Raw genomic sequence first — 20,244 nt, forward strand, 5'->3', positions numbered from 1 at the left:
CTGCATTGTGAATAGAGAGCCTGTGGAACAAGTAAAACATTTCAGCTACTTATGCACAATTTTTAGTGTAGATGGTAAAATAAATATGGAAATAGACAACAGAATGTTTTTTGCTGATTTATTGGTGTTTTGGATTCAATTTAATGGACTTAAGTGTTTAATTTTGGTATATTATTAGAGCTTTATTAACGTGGTTATTGTACTAAAGTGTTTTATAACATAATCTATGTCGGAAGTCGCCGCTAGATGAATTCGTAATGAGTAGTGTTCGTGCAAGCTCCAGATAAGATAAGTATCATTTTCAGTTATCGATACAAATTACTTAATATTGTGTAGTTTTGTTTTATTTGCCTTGCGTATTTTAGTGCGTCTATTTTTGGTGTGTTATAACGTTTAATTTGACAAAACACGTTACAGATAAATATGGCACCTGTGCGTAGGAAAATGGCAGCCAGTAATGAAGGTTCGCCATCGTTATCAAAGAACGGTAGCATAAAAGAAATGAGTCAGTGTACTAGCTGTGAAATGTACGCTTTGCGGAGTGCGGTCGGAGTGTGGTTAGATGATGATAAAGGATTGAATGTGTGTAGAAAATGTAGGGAGAATGCGGAATTGAAGTGTATTTCGGATCGTGAGTGTGATATTTTTGTCAGCCTTCAAAATGAAGGAAATAGGGATATGACAAGAAACGGCAAAGTTGTACATGAAAATTGTGAGAGTGTGAATGTAGAAAGTGTGAATGATAGTATAAATGGTTTCTCAGAGAACAAAAAAGATGAGATAGATGCATTGAGTGAGATCGCGTTGTTGAATAGTGCAATAGAAAGAGCAAAACAGCAGCTAGAGTGCATGAACAAAAGTAGACTGAATGAACCAACCAATAATAAAAGGTATGACAGGAAAAATAGACGTATGAATGTGAACATGAACAAAATGAAGGATAGAGTGCTGTATGGAGACTCGTTAGTACGAGGTGTGTTAGTAGAGGATTTGACAAAATCGTACCAACCTGGTGCGACCATAAAGGATAACTGCGTCTATTAGAGAGCAAAAGGAAAGGGTGAAAGAAATGATTGTTGTGGCAGGTACGAATGATTTGAAAGGAGATAAAATGGAAATGATAGAAGACCTGAATGAATTGTTTGAGGTAGCAAAAGAAAAGAGTGAGTTAGAATGATTAGTCTTTTGCCACGGTATGACAGTGAAATGTTTAAAAGGAGGGCTATAATTGCAAATGACTTTATGCATGGGTTATGTATGACGAGTGGTGTGGAATTTGTGGATGTGTGGAGTGAGTTTGATGGGCGAAAGGATCTATATAAGATGGATGGCATGCATTTGAATGGTTACGGTGTAAGAAGACTTGAGAAAGTGTTGCTGAATGTAGTGGATGTGCAAATTCAGGGAAACTAGATTTGTTAGGGGGGTTGGGTAGAGATACAGTCCTTATGGAGGCAGTTGAATGTAAGAATGAATATAATATGCCAGAGCAAATAAGGACAACAAATCAGAGTGGGATAGTTAATATAAGGCATCAAGGTAGGGTTGGGGCTAATGGGGGTCTTAAATTCATGTACACTAATACTAGGAGTATTAGGAACAAGAAGGAAGAGTTTTTGGCCATGGTTGGCACTTCCAGACCACAGGTTATAGGTATTAGTGAAACATGGCTGACTGTAGATGATATAACTAGTGGGATTGAATGTGATGGGTATAGTGTGTTCAGGAATGACAGAGAGAATAAAATGGGGGGAGGAGTATTGCTGATGAGCTCCAGCCAAGGAGAATAGAAGTTGAATTGCAGGATAGAGAAAAGAGCACATTTGAGGCCATTTGGTGTGAGATTGTGGCTAGCAGAACTAAATATACAATTGGGTGCTGCTATAGACCAGGTGATGGAAAAGATGGTGGTGACAGTATGCACAAGCAAATAGAAGAAATGGGTGGAAGGAGGGTGATTATTATGGGAGATTTCAACTATGGTCGCATTGATTGGAGTGAAGAGAGGACACACGGGAGGAAGGAACTGGATTTTATGCGGTTATTAAGGGATAACTATCTGCGACAGCATGTAATGGGAAAATACTAGGGGTCAGAGAGTGCTTGACCTAGTAATTACATCTGAGGATTTGGCTGTAACAAATATGACCACATTGCCACCAATCGGTGAGAGTGATCATAGGGTCTTAACTTGGGAGGTGGCTAAAGGTGTAGAATTTTCAATTAAGACAGGGTACATGTGGAATTATCGGGCGGGAAAGTATGACAAGCTTAGGAGTTTGATTGGTTCAGTGCCATGGCATGTACAACTGCAAGGACTAGAAGTTGATAGTGCATGGGAGGTAGTTAAGAAGTGCTTGCATGAAGCAATGGCTGACTGTATACCTAGAGTCCGAATAATAAATCAAGTAGGGGTTAAATGGATGAATAACACCATTAAGCTTGAGTTGCAAAAAAAGAAACAACTATGGAGGGAATTTAAGGAGAAGGGTGACCGGCAGGCACATGAACGGTATAAAGCGCAGGCCAGAAGGGTGACAAGTGTGGTAAGAAAAGCAAAAAAGGATTACGAAAGAACATTGGCCGAGCAGGCTACAGAGAACCCTAAACAGTTTTTTAGATATGTAGCAAGTAAAAGGAAAAATGTACATGGCAGATTGATTTTAAAGAATGCCGATGGTAGGGAGGTAACTGAATCAGTTGAGATAGTTGAGTTACTGAGTGAGCACTTTGCAAAAGTATATCATCCAGGTGGTGACATTGCAGAAACGAATAAACCAGTAGATTATACGGGAATTGTGGTTAATGAAGTGGAGGTGAGTAGTCTATTGCATAACCTCAATGTCAATACATCTGTGGGATTGGATGGTATACCAGCTCGTATTGTACGAGAAGCAGCTAAAGAATTGTCAGTACCCTTGACCATTTTGTTTAATTTGAGTCTCGGGTCTGGGTTAGTCCCGAGCGGGTGGAAAGAGGGGAAAATAGTTCCACTGCATAAAGGTGGTTCCAAGACTGCTGTTGTAAATTACCGACCAATTAGCATATCAGGAATCATTGTCAAGGTCTTAGAGAAAATAGTCAAAAGGAAAATACAAGATTGGATTGAAGAAAATGGGATACTGTATCGGGGACAGCATGGTTTTGTGAAGGGTAGGTCATGCCTCAGTAACTTGCTCACGTATTATAACACAGTGACGGCTGAACTGGATAAGGGTAATGGGTTTACGGTGATTCTACTGGACCTTGCCAAGGCCTTTGACAGGATTCCACATGGAATTCTAATCAGTAAATTGCAGCATATGGGAATGGACATAGGGTTGGTGAGATGGATAGGAGGGTGGTTGACGGAGAGATATCAGAGAGTGGTTTACTCGGGAGTAGAGTCCACAAGACGGCCTGTGACTAGTGGTGTGCCACAAGGATCTGTTCTTGGACCACTGCTGTTTAATTTGTTCATAAATGATATAGGAAATGATCTGAGAGGAACAGTTCATTTGTTTGCGGATGATGCGAAGTTGGGTAGGGCAATAGTGAATGCCGATGACGTCAAAATTTTGCAGGATGATTTGGATAGATTGGAGGTCTGGGCTAAGGAGAACGGATGTCAGTTTAATGTGGCAAAATGTAAGGTTATGCATTTTGGGGTGAAAAGATTGGCGGCAGTTTACTGCATTGGTGGAACCCTGCTCCAGGAAATTGATGAGGCACGAGATTTAGGAGTGTTGGTGGATAAGGAATTGAAATTTAGGGGACACATTGCAAAAGTGACCAAAACAGCTCATCAAATCACTTGGTTGCTGAAGAATACGTTGACAAGCAGAGACAAGCAGGTTATTGTTCCTCTCTATCGAGCCTTGATAAGACCCCATCTGGACTACTGTGCTCAGATTTGGTCACCTAGGTTTCTTCTTGATGGGGAGGATGTGGAGAGGATCCAGAGGCGAGTGACCAAGATGATAGCAGGTCTGTGGAATGAACCGTATGAGAACAGGTTGAGGATTTGTGGGTTGCAAAAATTGGTTGATAGGCGGAGGAGGGGAGATATGATTGAGACATTCAAATTACTGAAGGGTTTCTATAAAATTAATTCAGAAGATATTTTTGAGAACAGGGCTGGTTGTGGGAGGACTAGGGGACATCCATGGAAACTAGGCAAAAGTGTGGTTAGTAAAGGTGTTAGAGCTGGGTTCTTTACTTTTAGAGTAGTGAATGAGTGGAATGCGCTCCCTGAGTCTGTAGTGGATGCTGTGACAGTGAATGAGTTTAAGGCGAGGTATGATAGATACTGTATGAATGTCAGATAGTTGTGATGAATATGATTTGGGGCCTCCCTCGATGAGTCTAATGACTCCCTGGAGTTGCCCGTAATAATAGTAATAGTAATAGTAATAGAATCAACAAAGCTGGTATGGTAGGAAGTCAACTGAATAAATTTATATGGAATAGGACAGAAATTAGCCAAAACACTAAATTAGCTATATACAAGACAGTATTCAAGTCAATTTTAACTTTTGGATCTGAGAGTTGGGTCAGAAGTAAAACACTTGACCAAAGACTAGAGATCACAGATATGAAAGTCCTGAGAAAGATTAGGGGCATGAACAGATGGCATCAATGGCAATATCATATTAAAAACGAGGATATTAGGAAAGTTGTCAGCATTCCTAATATCCTCGTTGTCAGCATCCAGGAATGTGTTAGCAGAGCTAATCTCAGGTGGTCACTTGAACAGAATGGGAAAGGAAAGATTAGTAAAACAAATGTTCTCTGCCAGGTTAGCAGGAAAAAGACCCACAGAAAGATGAAGATATAGGCGGATTGATACAGTAAAAAGTGCCTTAGAAGATAGAAATTTAAGATCTGATAATGTTGGAGTCTTGACAGGTAACAGACTTATTTGGAGGAAAATTCTAGATAGGAAGTTAGTAATGATGTAATTTTTTCATGTAGTACTATCATATCCTGTACACCCCCCTGAGGATAGTATATATCAGGAATTTGATGATGATGATGAAGAAAAGATAGAAAGCTGTGTATCAGTGTAAGTGAGAGAGAGAGAGAGTAAAGTAAGTAAGGAAGCAATCATCTATTAACTCAAATTCTCTTCATTGGATAACATTGAGAATTTTTAAGGAGATTTTAGGTATACACTGCTAAAACCCAAACAGTAGTCAACAGTATTCTAATGATGGTAGATTTGAGATTTTTATAGAGTTAGTACAGCTGGATGAGTGAAAAGTATTAGCATCTACAGCAGAAATTAATGCCTGTTTTTTTTTTTTTTTTTTTTTTTTTTTTTTTTTTTTTTTAAATATTGAGAAAGGTATTGCTGCAATGTTTTCAGGCGAGTATGTAGGTAAATGTTGGTCCATGGAGAGAGATAAGATCAGGTCTGGTTATTTGTGTTGACTTAGAGTAAGGATAAGAGAGTTGAATTCCCTTATGCGAGAGAAAAGGTAAGACGGTGTTGTGAGGGCACTGAAGGCGAATCAGGTTAACAGCCTCATTGAAGGATGGTATGGGATCAGTGTTTAAGGCACTGGATTGCAAATGATCTTGAAGCTTGGGATGCATCGTTTGTCAAATGAAGAGGACAACCACCAGAATTTACTATTGTCAGCAAAGCTGTGGATATGATTATTAATGATTCAGAGTAGGTCATTTATGTGCAGGAGAAAGAGGGTAGGTGATAAAACAGAGCCCTATGGCACTCCTGCATTTATGGTGAAGCTTAATACAATACAAACAGCAAACAACAAGAGAGAAAGTTTGCTACTCAATTATAGAAGGTATCAGATAGATCAAAGGGTAGTAATTTACTGAGCAGGTTTCCATGCCAGACACATTCAAAACTCTGGAAATGTCAAGAGTGACAGCACATTTCTCCTAATCTTTTCATTGCATATGTCTAGTGGTGGATGATGTAGGCTAAGCAGTCTACACCATGGAGCTAGATTGGTGTTCATCAACTACCCTGGAGATTGTTGATGAACTAGTAGGCTTCTAGGTAGTGTAGTAGTTGACTGTTGATGACATTTTCCATTATTTTGGGGAGAACTGAAATAATGGCAATTGGACAGTAGTTTGATAGCATAGTTTATGTCCCTTTTTTTTTTTTAATAGGTTGGATGTGTGCATGCATTCATGTGTTGGGATAAGCACCAGCTGAGTATAAAAGATGGTAGAGAAACCATAGGACAGTTGTTAGACCTGCAACACAACTGACAAGATGCCATCAGGATTGGAAGAATTTTTAAGGCTATTTAGAATTCTTCTGATGTCTTTTTTGCTAAAAACTATAGGAGGCATGTTTTTTTTTTTATGTTGATCCCATCCATAAAAGGTTATTTGCAAACCTATAGTATATTTTGTACCATTGGTGAGCTAGGGATTTTTTTTTCTATTTTTATCAATTTTATATATTTTTTACACAGTCCGGAAACTCTGCTCTAGAGACCAAACATGGAATTTTTTTCAAGCCAGCTTCAGGCCTTCAAATAAAGCATAATTAAAGGCTTACAAATTTAATTATGTGGTGCTTAGTTTCAAATATGGTAGGAGAAGCAATTTGCCTTGGTCATCTATGCAAGAGTTGGAGGAGAAGAGCAATGGTAGCAGGTTGGCTTTTCTTTAGATGTGCAATCTGGTGAAATCACTGGTGAGCAGAAGTTGCATCTGATGGGATTTGCTAGGTTTGGAAGGCAGCTTCCATTTGGATAGGTGTGAGTTTCTGCTATTGGCACTTATGAAATCAGATCTGAATTTCTTGATGGTTGTTTTGCACTTATTATGTGCTTTAGCATTGGCCGAGTATGCAATTAGTGTTCTTAATGCATGCCACCTGCAGTAAGCTGAGTTTTTGATTTGACAAATTTGGAACACTTTTTGTTTTAATAAAGCTTGGAAAGTGAATAGTTATTTTGGGTGGAATGGAGAATGAAGGCTGGTGAGGATAATTTTTGTAATTTGCTCAGGGCAGGTGTTTGGATCAGTAGAGCAGAAGCAGCTGTATGACCATGGAAAGGAAGAGTAGCAGTTCTGAGATTAGTCTCTATCCAGCCACTCCTAATCTCATGTCCTTTGTAGTGATAAAGAACTTGAGGTTGGGAGGGTGTTCTGTGAGAGAGGAAACTTACACAAAATTGCAATTTGAGATGTGACCACTACAGTATATCTGAAAAAAGAGCTGGTTAGAAAAATATAAATAAAGAGTATAATAAATTTAGTTTAATCCTTTATCGAAGTGTACCTTCAGGACTGAGGCAACTTGTGGCAAAGGTAGACCAAGCTTCCATCCCTCCCAGTCCTAGTATCTCCCATAATGCAAAGCACATCTCCCATTGTGCATGTCTAACAGACATGCACAATGCTATGCATTAAGGGAAGAGCCACTACCCAGACCGGTTTCGACCTTTATTGTGGTCTTGTCAGTGGGAGCCAGACCCAGAGGCGGTGATACCAAGGTGGAAGTAATGGAGAAGTCATATTTACTTATACGAGTAGCCAAAAGGTGTCTCACCTTATTATTAAATTACTCTGTCAATCCTGAAGGTGCTTCAGGTGCAAACTTTGTTTGCTTACACTTGGATAAAGGATTAAACTAAATTTATTACAATCTAACCAAGTGGGAAAAAACTTCCAACATCTTTAGCTAAATCCAGAGTAATTTAATAATAATGTGAGACACCTTTTGGCAACTCATATAGGTAAATATGACTTCTGCATTGCTTCCACCTTGGTATCACCGCCTCTGGATCTGGCTCCCACTGACAAGACCTCAATAAAGGTCAAAACTGGTCTGGGTAACGGCCCTTCCCATAATGCATAGCATTGTGCATGTCCATGAAGAGATGTGCTTTGCATTATGGGAGATACTAAGAATGGAAGCGATGGGAGCTTGGTCCACTTTTGCCACAAGTTGCCTCAGTCCTGAAGGTGTTTCAGGCACAAACTTTGTTCGCTTACACTTGGGTAAAGGATTAAACTAAATTTATTATTAACCAAGTGAAAAAAAACTTCTAAATAAAGAGCAGAGAAGGGGTTATCAGGAATTTGGGTTGATAGCATACAATTTGAGTTATGTCATTGCTCACGACAATTATTTCTTATCTCATTTGGTTTGGGCAGTTGTGTTGAAAAAGGGAAGCTAGCTGGAATTGTGGCTCCCTAAGAAGATGACTTCACTATTTGGATAGCTGGATTACAGACAGTTGAACTTCATGGATAGGAAGATGAAGAGGTCAAAAACAGAAGAAGAAAGGAAACCTTAAGCTAGAGAAGGTCAAAAACAGAGGATTCTAAATTGGTATTCTCTGAAAAGCAGTGATCGATCTGAAGACACAGGGGCCACCTTTCTGGTGAAAGCAATCATGCACTGTCTAACAGATAAGCTTAGATGTCGATGGTTATTCATGACTTATTTTTAATGGTATTAACAACATCAGTGTTGTTAATTTGAACAATAAAGGTGGAACTGGTTGATGTAGCTACAATTTGGGTTTCTATCAAGAAAATAAGATCTGATTTAGATGTCAGTAAGTGACTGTGTAATGTTATTTAAGTTGGCATGTATGCCATACATATTGGTGAAATGAATAAGCTAGTAATTTTTTTTTTTTTTTGAGTGATTTTGGCTTGTTTTGTATATTTTGTTTAATTTGGCTTGTTTAATCAAATTAATTTCTGAGGGATGTTTATTTTAATTGCAGCAATAATAGCATTGTTTGTTATATGCTTCATTACTGATTATGAATTTGATAAAAAGACAGTAGGGACATTCAATGAGAAGAGATACTTTTGAACATGACACTCATACAGAGAGACCCATATATACAATTTTTAGCCACATAAAGCATCTGAGTAAAATAGATAGCTAACTGGCCAAAATAGATAGCTAACTGGCAATTAGATAAATAAGTGTATCAGTGTATTTGAAAACACAGTTTTACAAATTTTCAAAGTTGCAATTATTACCATTAATTAAATAATTCATATGACAAAATAATATATTACCACACGATTTGTAAATCTTTTTTCTTTAGAGCTTCGTTGATATCAACATTTGCTAAGAAAGTGTCCTTCAAATTTTGAAGAAGAGGACTATTGGAGAAAAATTTAGCTGTACCATGTTCTAATGCTGCCTTATTGTTCTTGAACATTTCACACAACATCTCCATGGTAATATTATTATCCATCACATCCTACATTTAAATATTTTGAAAAGCATTGTTTAGTTTTTTGATGTTCAGATATGAAAGCAATAACTACAAATCATATATCATATACAATATTAATTTATAGTAATGATTTTATTAAATTGTTAAAATAAATATATATCAGTTAAGTATTTTTTTTCTTTTCAAGAAAACAAAATGCAAGGAATTCTACAAATGAAACTGAAATTACTCAAATCACTTCTTATTTGTATATTCCAGGTAACTTCACAAGTTTTCTTGTTGTCATTCTATATTTTAAAGACATTTTTTTAGAGAAAAGCATTTTTTTCCTAATTATAGTTCTGCTTGATGAATCATTCGAAACTTCCTAGTTTTTAAAGAAACCTACAAAGCCATAAATGCTGAATAAGGCGAACATAAACCACAATCATACATTAATGTTTCTTCTATTGCAATCATGAGTACAGGTAGTCCTTGACTTACGACGACTCAACGTATGACGATTCGCACTTACGACGGCCAAGAATTATTATTAAAAATTCTCTAATTTAACTTTGCCGCCAGCATATACATATATATATCACATTACTTTTGTATACGCATTGCAGTGTTGCCATTAGTCGACAAGCAAAGCCTATCACCAAGACGCAATAGCTGCTGCTATGATTCAACCACTTCTAACTTATCACAGCCTTTGACAGGTTAGTTGATAATCGGCAGTCGATGTGTTCGTTTCTCTCGTTGTAATTTTTGTATCTCATCGTAACCCTATCATGTCCAGTAAGAGAAGTAATGCTACTGATGAAAATTCCAACAAGAAAAAGAAGGCGATGAAAGCTTTAAGTTTAGATGTTAAAATGAAGGTGATTAAAACATGTGACAAAGGAAAGAAAGTCGGGCATGAGAAGAAAAACTATCGCATTCAACTGTTTCAACAATTATAAAAGATAAATCAAGAATAATGGAGGCAGCTAAAGGGGGCAGTTAATATGAAATGTACAATTTTAACAAAAAAAAAGAGAAGGGCCAATTCATGAAATGGAGAAGCTTTTAATGATATGGATAGATGATCAAATCAATAAGAATATTCCTCTTGGTTTGTTTACGATTCAAATAAAAGCAGGCAGCCTATTTGACAGTTTAAGAAACAACAAGAAGATAAATACGGCAAGCATACATTTAATCTAATAAAGGTTGGTTTTATCGATTCAAAAGCCGATTTAACTTACATAACATACGAATAATGGGAGAAGCTGCTAGTTCTGATTTTGAAACTGCCAAAATTTTTTAAAAAAATCTGAAATAAACACATATCAAAAATCACCATTTTTGATATGTGTTTATGTATTTTTTTCTTAAATTTTTCTTTCTTAATTTTGTATTTATATGTATATGTGCTACTAAATTTATAAATGCTTTTGTAAGCTTATACATTTTTAACCATTTTAAGTTAAATAGAAACCTAATTTATGAAAATATTATAACAGAAATCGAACAAATCAAGAATTAACAAAAGTCCTCGACTTACGACGGAGATGTTGGAACGTAACCCCGTCGTAAGTCGAGGACTACCTATATTACTATATGGTGCGGTCTTTTCATCACAATTCCCCCCACCACCACCACACACACACAACATTCTGTTCTTTAAAAGAGTTGCATAGGTTTCAGACTTGCACAGCAAATGTTTTGGATTAAACAGCAAAATACTGTTTAATCCAAATATATTTTGAACTCTTCAAGAGTAAGTCTGTCAAGTCTTCATGGAAATGAGGAAGACCTCTTCATATTTTATTTCATTTTGTATTTTTTTATGTCAACTTCATACACAAATGTCACAAAAGGACTCTGTTGATGTGATTCTTGAATAGCAGAGATCACAGTCTTTGGGAAAAAAATCTTCAAAATCTACTAGAAGAGACGCTGAAGCTAAGTTACAAGAAGCTGAATTCCAAATGCATGATTCCAAATGCATTTGATACAACTGTTCATGTTTTTGTCTTGTCAGATGTCATATCCTTCCAGGAGGTTGACTACCATGAGCTTCCACCATGTACGGTTTTGTGCTTCTCTTTTGCATTCTTCATAACACAAAAAGGTCCAGTCCTTAATATTTCCCATCCAATCTGTTCTTTGTCTTCCTCTTCTTCTTTTTCCTTGTATCATTCCTTCTAGAAGTGTTTTTTGTAGGGATTCATGCCATAATATGTGACCAAGGTAGGTGGTTTTCCTTTTCTTAATGGTTTTAAACAGATTCCTATCTTCTCCAATCATCTCTAATATTTCTAAATTAGTTTTTTGGCAGTCCATGGGACTCTAAGAATTCTTCTGAGGATCCACATCTCAAAGACTTTTAGTTTATTTTCACAATATTTTGATATTGTCCAGGTTTCTGCTCCATATAGCACTGTTCACCATACGTAGCATTTGAACAGCCTAATTCTTGTTTTTGTGTGAATTTCTCTTGAGGTCAGAATGTTTTTAATGCTAATGAAGGTTGAGCTAGCAATTTCTATTCTTCTTAATATTTCCTTATCACACTTTCCATTCTCTGTAATTAGTTGACCCAATTATATATAACTCGGTACTTGATCTAAAATATATCCTCTGATCTTAATATTTATATTGGGTATTTCCCCTTTTTCTCTTGTTACCAGCATGGTTTTGTTGTTTTGAAGTTGAAATTAAGTCCATATTTTTCACTTTGCTTCAGCGTCTCTTTTAGTAGGTTTTGAAGATCTTTTTTATTTTCAGCTAGCAGTACTGTATCATCTGCATATCTTAAGTTGTTTATATTCCTGCCTCCTATGCTGACTCATTTAAATTTTTCTAATTGCTAGAAGATATTTTCAATTTATATTTTCACAGTGATTTTCATTATAATTATATTGATTAAACAATATAGGAGAAAGAACACAGCCTTGTCTGACACCCTTCTTTACAAGGAATTCCTCCATGATTTCTCCTGATATTTTTATTGAGGAAGTTTGCTTCCAATATAAATTTATCAGTAATCTGGTATCTTTACCATCTACTCCTAAATTTCTGATGCATTTGATTAGTTGTTCATGTTGTATATTGTCAAAGGCCTTTGTGTAGTCAATAAAACATAAGTAGACTTCTATCTGCTTCTCCAGATATCTTTCTATAGTAGTTCTAATGTTGAAGAGTCCTTCTCTAGTTTCTTTATTTTCCTGGAAACCAGATTGTGTTTCATTAATTTCCATTTTTATTTTATGTTTATTTCTTTCTAGGATGATACATAACATAACTTTCTGACTGATCAGCCTGATTGTTCTGTATTCTTCACATTTGATTGTCTTTGATTTTTTAGATATTGGTAGGAACGTTGAGTGTTTAAAATCTTTTGGTAGGTGTCCAGTTTTCATATATTTTGTTGCATATGTCAGTCAGTGATCTTATAGCCTTGTCATCTAAAGTCTTTAGATATTCTGCCATAATTCCATTCATTTCTGGAGCTTTTCCTGGTTTCAATTTCCTAATGGTATTTGTTACTTCCCAGGTAAGAATAGTAGGCCCCTTTCAAATCTTCTTGCATTGGCTTATCTATTCTATCATGATTGTAGAGTTCCTTTGAATACCCTACCTATCTATCCCTTATTTTGTCTTTCTCCATTAGGATGTTTCCACTGGTATCTTCAATGCAATGAGAGCCTACCCTTTTGCAAGATTTGTTAGTTAGTTCCTTAACTTTTTCATGAAGTTCTCTGGTTTTGTGGTTTTTGTGCAGAAGTTCAACTTCCTTGCATTTGTTGTTGAGCCATAGTTCTTTTGCAATCCTACATTCTTTCCTGATCTCTTTGTTTAAGAGTTCTTGTATTCAGGATGATTTTTGTGTTTCTTTCTTTCCTCCATCATTTTCAGTATATTATCATTGATCCAGGGTTTACTCATTTTCTTCTCAAATTTGGGAATTGTTTGTTTAACTGCCTTTTTTATGCCCTCTTTAAATTTCTGCCATTTTTCCTCAATCTCATCTTTAGGGTAAGGATACTTGGTGAGATCAGGAACATTAACAGCAGTGGATTGTGCCAGTTCCTTTAAAAATTTATCTTGTATTTCTTGATTTTTAAGGGAGCCAAGATCATATTTTTCTATATTTAGAGGTATCATTGTTTTCTTTAATTTTATTGCTGCTTTAATGACCTCAGGGTTGTGGTCTGATCCAATATCAGCCCCTGGGTATGTTTTGGTTTTTTAAGATGTTATTCCAGAATCTTTTTTTAATCATTATATAGTCAATCTGGTTCCTACAGCTGTCTAAGGGACTTTTCCATGTGTAAAGTCTTCTAGGAGGGTGGCTAAATAAAGTATTTGCTATTACCAAATTGTTTTCTTCACAGAACTGTATTAATCTTTCTCCTCTTTGGATTTCTATGTCCCAGGCCATGGTTTCCCATGCAGAAAGAGATCTTTTCTGAGCCTACTTTTGCATTTAGATCTCCCATAACGATAGTTATGTCATCTGATTTAGCATTGTTTAGTGCATTTTGAATGTCTTCATAGAAACATTCTACATCTTCATCCGGGTAATCAGAGTAGGTGCATATATTTGGACAATAAAAATATTAAAAGGTTGAGGTTAAAAGGTCATGTTTTTGCACCCTACTAATTTCTAATTTGATTAGCCACCACCATGAGCCACCCAATCCAAAGCAAGACACCTTCTTCTCTTTATTTATTTAATAACAGTTTAGTGTTTGTTGCTATGAGGCAGTATCCACCTACTAATCTTCAAGTTGTATCAAATATATGTAACTATACACATACTTCATACATGTAACAAAATAAAATAATAAAAAAGGCTTTGTTTTTTATTAATGCATATCCTTTTATAAAAGTGACTAAATAACATACTTCTCATCCACACAACTCATACAATTTCATAAATTCCAAATCTGCTGTACCTTAGGATACTGTTCTCATGTTTGGAGAGGTACACCAAAAATCTTCCTATCAATGCTTGATCAAGTCCAGAAAAGGACAGTCTATTCAACAGATCACCCATTTCTTACAAACTCTCTCCAATGATTCTCAGAGATGTTTTGTTCTATAGTATTCCTCCCTCCACACACACACACCTTTTTTTTAAATAGATATTTTCATGAATGCTGCTCCACTGAAATATCCACCATCATTTCTCCACTTTCCTCTAAGTTCAGCTTTAAATTTATTGTGCCAACTTCTCAACCTCCTCTTCATTCCATCTATCTCTGTTTTTGGAATAGCTTTTCCAATAATTACAATCTGTAACTCTTCAAAGAAACTAATAAACAGATTCCTTCTTTCTCCCATACCACACTAGCATGGTATGGGTCTTGTCATGTAATCTCTTGTGTGTGGAGGAATTGATATTAAAGGGGAAAAAGCTAAAGTTATTGTTAAAGGAGATAAACAGTGACTGAACAGTAGAAGAAAATATTCAAGGAAAGTATTCAAGGAAAATATTCAAGCAGAAAATATTCAAAATATGCAGTCAAGAGTATCAATAAAACTTTTGTTTTAATTTGGTTTGATCAAAAGGTTGAATTCCAGATGACTTGAGAAGATCTCTCAAAATAGATCTAAATGGAAATAAAACTGAATTTGAGCATTACAAGGAAGATCACTTCCTAAGTATTGCAAGTAATATTTATGCAAGCTTCTTAAGTAAGCTCGCATAAATCTTATCTTACCTGCGACACTTAGTGATCTTCCCTAAGAAAAATTGTGGAAGAAAAACTTGGAATACAAGCTGCAAGGCCAAATAGAGATTACCAGGATCAGATTTTTACTTTAAGAGAAGCAGCCTAATAATTGTGGGAATATAACAAGGATCTACATTTAATGTTTGCAGATCTATAAATTGCACATGAGAAGGTGATAAGACAAAACCTGTTCAAAATGTTACAATTATATAGTGTAAATGGGATGTCACACAGAGTAATATATAGCCTATACTTAAGTTTGTAATTCAGCTGTTAAAACTGAAAGAGGCACTGGAAGATCAACTGATGAAAAATCAGTGTATCAGAAGGGTACACAATATTTTCACTGTAAGTTATTTACCCCTACAATGAATGCTAAAAGAAACAAGGATAATATCAAGTCTACAGCTATCAAGAAGAAACGTAGAGTGATCAGCTTAGAAGATAAGTTGCATATGATAAATAAGTATGAAGCAGTCATAACCAAAGCCAAACAAGCGTGTACGGTCTAAATGAATCAACTGTTTGCCATATTTTAGACCACGCTACAAACTATAAGCAACTAGGACAAAGTGCATCGACCTCGTCATCCCAAACTACAAGAAACAGAAGTCATCTTATGATTGAAATGGAAATGCTATTGTCAGTGTGGATAGAAGATTGTAACCAAAACAGAATTCCTCTTAGTCAAATGACTATAAAAACAAAAGCATTGAATTTGTTTGAAACTTTAAAAAGAAAACAATTAGAAAGCAAAAATGATTCGGCGTCAGTAGTGGAAGAAACTTTCTCTGCAAGTTCAGGGTGGTTTGATCGGTTCAAAAAGCGACTGAGCATTCATAGTGTTTGTGTACAAGGTGAAATTGCAAGTGCCGATGAAAAAGCAGCAGCTAGTTTTCCTGGTGAATTGCAACAGATCATTGAAGAAGGAAATTATACCGATGATCAGATATTTAATGCTGACGAAACAGGCTTATTATGGAAAAAAATGCCCACTAAAACATTTTTAGCAAAAAATGAAAAATCACAGCCTGGCTACAAGGTTTCAAAGGAGCATGTAACACTTTAACTATGTGGCAATGCTTCTGGAGATTACAAGATGAATCGGTGATAATGACGTTCACAAAATCCTCGCCTGCTTAGAAGTTTAGATAAAAATTTTCTCCCTGTTCATTGGAGATTCAGTAGAAAAGCTTGGATGATGAAAACTATTTTTGAGGATTGGTTTAAAAACTGATTTTGTCCTGAAGCTGAAAGGTACTGCAAGTTATTAAATCTTGATTTTAAAATCTTGTTGATATTAGATAATGCACCTAGTCATCCAACAGCACTGAATGATTTGTGCGAAAATGTAAAAGTTATTTATTTACCACCTAATACCACTTCCATCATCAAACCAATGGATCAAGGTGTAATTGCATCCTTTAAGGCATATTACCTACGAAGAACTTTTTCACATGCAATAGAAAAGACTACAGGAGATGAAGCTATGACTTTGACAGAATTCTGGAAGGCATTCAATATCAAAAATTGCATTGAGAATGTCAAGGAAGCATGAAGTGAAGTAATGTCTAGCAACCTGAGAGCGGCGTGGCAAAAGATTATTCCTCATTGTGCAAATGATTTTAAAGGATTTGAAAATGAAGTAACCCGTGTTATCAATGACATAACTAAGCTTGGCTTTGATCTAGGACTAAAAGAAATTGAAAAAGGTGATGTTCAGTATCTGCTTCAGTCACATGATAAGGAGCTAAATGATGAAGACCTAATTAATCTCAAGAGAGAACGTGCTTACGATGCTCAAATCGGTGATAATGACGAACAAATTGACGTGGCACCGAAGGAATTTACCCTCAAAGAAATGGACAAAATGTTTAGAATTGCTGAAAATTTTAAAGAAAAAATCTTGAACAGCGATCCTAATCTCGAGTGATCAATGAAAGTTCGTCAGGAAATTGAAAATTCCATCCGTTGCTACCGAGTTTTATATGAAGAAAAAAGGAAGAAAAAATTCCACCAGATAACTCTACACCAATTTTTATCCAAGAAATAATAATTGTATGTACTGTATGTACTCCTTATATATAAATAAAGATTAAAGAATAACCTTGTTTTTCTAAATGAACCTTCATTTTTTACTTAACACGTTTAACAGATTTCTTTTTTACTTCATATATAAAATTTAATTAATAGATCTGAAAAATCTTTGGCAATGATCACCGATTTTACATGCATTATTTATCCCGATTATCGCGGATTCGATTATTGCGGTATTTTTCGTGGCAACAATAACCATGATAATCAAGGTATTCCTGTATCTCAAAGGGTATTTTACCCTTTGAGATATATTGGTATTTTATAATACCAATTTTTTGTGATCGATGGTGGTGGTGGGGCTCTGCATGGAGATATATTCTCATATGCGTTCGATTATTGCAGTATTTTTCGTGGCAACAATAACCACGATAATCAAGGTATTCCTGTATCTCAAAGGGTATTTTACCCTTTGAGATATATTGGTATTTTATAATACCAATTTTTTGTGATCGATGGTGGTGGTGGGGCTCTGCATGGAGATATATTCTCATATGCAATAGTCTATAGACTGAATAGAATTTCAAAACAATTCCTACAAACAGAAAGAGGGTCAATGGACTGCTACTTTTCCACTTTTAGCTAACCTGTTTATGGAACTGTTTGAAAAGAGAATCTGGGGAATTATGACCTAAATTTTGGCTAATGATGTGTGTATATGATGTGGTCATCATATGTTTTGAATCTGCAAGACAACTACAAGTCTATGTTATCCATCAACAACACTCATCGCCCGCATTAAGTTCACTATTGAATTATTAGAACACAGCAGATCCAAAACACGACTTTTTTTTTTTTTTTTTTTATGTTCAAACCCCTTATGACCCCTTTATGTTCTAAACTAGTAATGTGGAATTTAAATTGCATTTAAACATTATCGGTGCACGTTTGGTCTCTGAAGCCGGTTTTAAGGATTCCTTGGATCACCCACAGCATTAACGTAATCAGTGGTGAGCTATGGTAATTTTAACAAAGAGCTTGTATCGTCGAGCAAAAAAAAAAAAAAAAAAAAAAAAAGCCTAACTTAGCCCTTATAATACTTATATTGAGACTTTGTAGAGCTTCTGACAGATATGATAATTCCTGTAGGATATCAATCATTAATGCTAAATCTTTTAAAAATTCCAAATTGAGAAGTCGGTTTAAAAAGCCCTTATATTTATCATTCGATGCAAAATGCTTTCATAAAGTTGGGTAATTTCTCCACACAGCAAGAGCCGTTCGTAAACTGCCAGCTGCCCATCATGGTCCAAATACACAGCCGATCTTTAAAATTTCGATACCAAGGCTTTTGCAATCGTATTTAATTCTTGTTGATTTTTTTAGTGATTGATGATAAAAAAGCATATAATTTATCCATATTTATTTCAAAATGATTTATTTCTTTAATGTTTTTTATCGAATCGTCTAATGCTAAGTGTAAACGATGAGCGCAATGCCAAATCACAACGTTGGGAAATTTTTTGTAGAAGTTCGATTGCAACACCTGATTTGTTTCCTAACATTACACTAGCTCCATCAGAACAAAATGCAATGAAATGATTTTTTATATAGTTATCAGAAAATCCATATGAATTTAAAGTAGAATTATAGTAGCATGTACGTTCTACGGTGGTATTGTCTAGTTCTACAAGATTATTAAACAAGAACAAGGGGCTCGCAAATTTGAGAAAAAATTAACAAAGGGCTCGCATGAGCCCCTTATAGCTCACCACTGAATGTAATATAAAGATAAAATGTCATGTGAATGGGATTCATGTAATAAAAAAAAATAAATTAAATAAATACAAAACAGTTAACCTTTTAGTAAAAAAATTTGATTGATATTATATATAGTATATGTACACTAAATATCAAAAACATTTAAGCACTGTGGTTGCCCCTACTACAAAAAAAGCTCATTGAGAAGAAAATATACAAATCACAAATAAATGCACATCTATAAAATCTTACATACCCTTACAATGAAAGGTTTTTCATTGTAGCAGTATGCAGCACTGTAATTACGAAGTCCTGTCAAGTCAACTAAACTACGAACATCTTCACAAGGCCAACAATTTAGAGGAGGTTCTTGATAAAAAGGATTTCTCAGCAGACATTCTTCTTCATGCCATTCTGAAAATAATTCAAGACAAGAAAGTTTTGGTAATGTAATAGAAATCTTAAGTCAATTCTGATATGATCATTGTGGAGTAGAACTTTATTGATATATCTGATCCATGTAGCCAGTTAATAAGGATATAACAAGCATATTCATGTTAAACATTAGTTACAGACTGTGAGGGAAGACTGGTTGTGCATTTCAGTTGTTTTTCGTTGAATCTCTGAAATAAGAAACCAAATAATTTTTGTTTATGCAAGTGTACAGAAAAATGACACTGTTGATCTATAGCAAAAATGAGAAAATAAGGATACTATTTGTCTTTTGAAAGATTGAAATCAAATTGGGACACCACATGTGTATGCTGTACAATATGCTACATGAATTTAATAAAATGGATGAAAAGAAGTGCATGCCATTTGCAATTCCTATGACCTAGCACGAATCAACCAGCCACTGCAAAAACTATTATTTCTTCCTTACATATATTGAAGGTACTTCCGAGAAAGAAAAAATAAAATAAAATAAATAAATAAAAACAGAATAAAATATAAATAAAATAAAATAAAATATTGCTACTGTTATATGGAAATATTACTTCGACAGTGATTTAGCTCTCGAATATATCTCCATGGTCCAGCTCAGTAAAAGTTTAAACTGGTCTGGATGGCAGTTGGTTGACCATGATTAGGGGTGTATAAGGATAGCTAAGGTGATAGCAGTACTCAACGTAACAATAAACAGTAATAAATAAATGAAATAGTAAATAGCATCTTATATAAAAAGGGCAATTTTAAAAAAATTAAGTTAAGCAAAGCAATTTCAACATATAGAGTTTATAATCATGTGGTTGTATAAATTAATTCTTTTTTATTAAAACTAATATCAAAAACTTATAGCACAGCCTGTATGACATTATGGTTTTTCTGTATATATGACCAAAATCTAGAGCCTGTACAGCTCAGTGGAAGTGATGTTTGCACTCTTCAGTGGTAGGCCACCAAAGAATGATCTAGGTTCGATTCTAGTCGCCAACTAGAGAAACTCTTTCTAAGCCCTTATTTGACCAGTTCCAGAGTTACTCAACCTCTGGCATGGGCAAGTGGATTTTTTTCCTCCTAGAAATTTGGATTTTTCATCTCATAAACTCAAGAAAATCAAC

General features: G+C 35.3%; 1 protein-coding gene across 1 annotated transcript in view; it reads right to left on the reverse strand.

Moving 5' to 3' along the window:
- The window catches only part of LOC150092796 (uncharacterized), a 61,034-nt gene that overhangs the window by 30,753 nt on the left and 10,037 nt on the right, over window positions 1-20,244 (reverse strand). Inside the window, exons 2-3 of the mRNA XM_090414280.1 lie at window positions 18,939-19,096; window positions 9,016-9,203 (exon numbers count right to left, since the gene is read on the reverse strand). Coding sequence (XP_090270406.1) covers window positions 9,016-9,203; window positions 18,939-19,096 — 346 coding nt within the window. The remainder of the gene's footprint in view (window positions 1-9,015; window positions 9,204-18,938; window positions 19,097-20,244) is intronic.

This window comes from Typopeltis vanoorti, chromosome 25 (genome assembly GCF_054136105.1).
Source record: "Typopeltis vanoorti isolate ZY-2024b chromosome 25, IOZ_Tvanoo_1.0, whole genome shotgun sequence".
Lineage (NCBI taxonomy): Eukaryota > Metazoa > Arthropoda > Arachnida > Uropygi > Thelyphonidae > Typopeltis > Typopeltis vanoorti.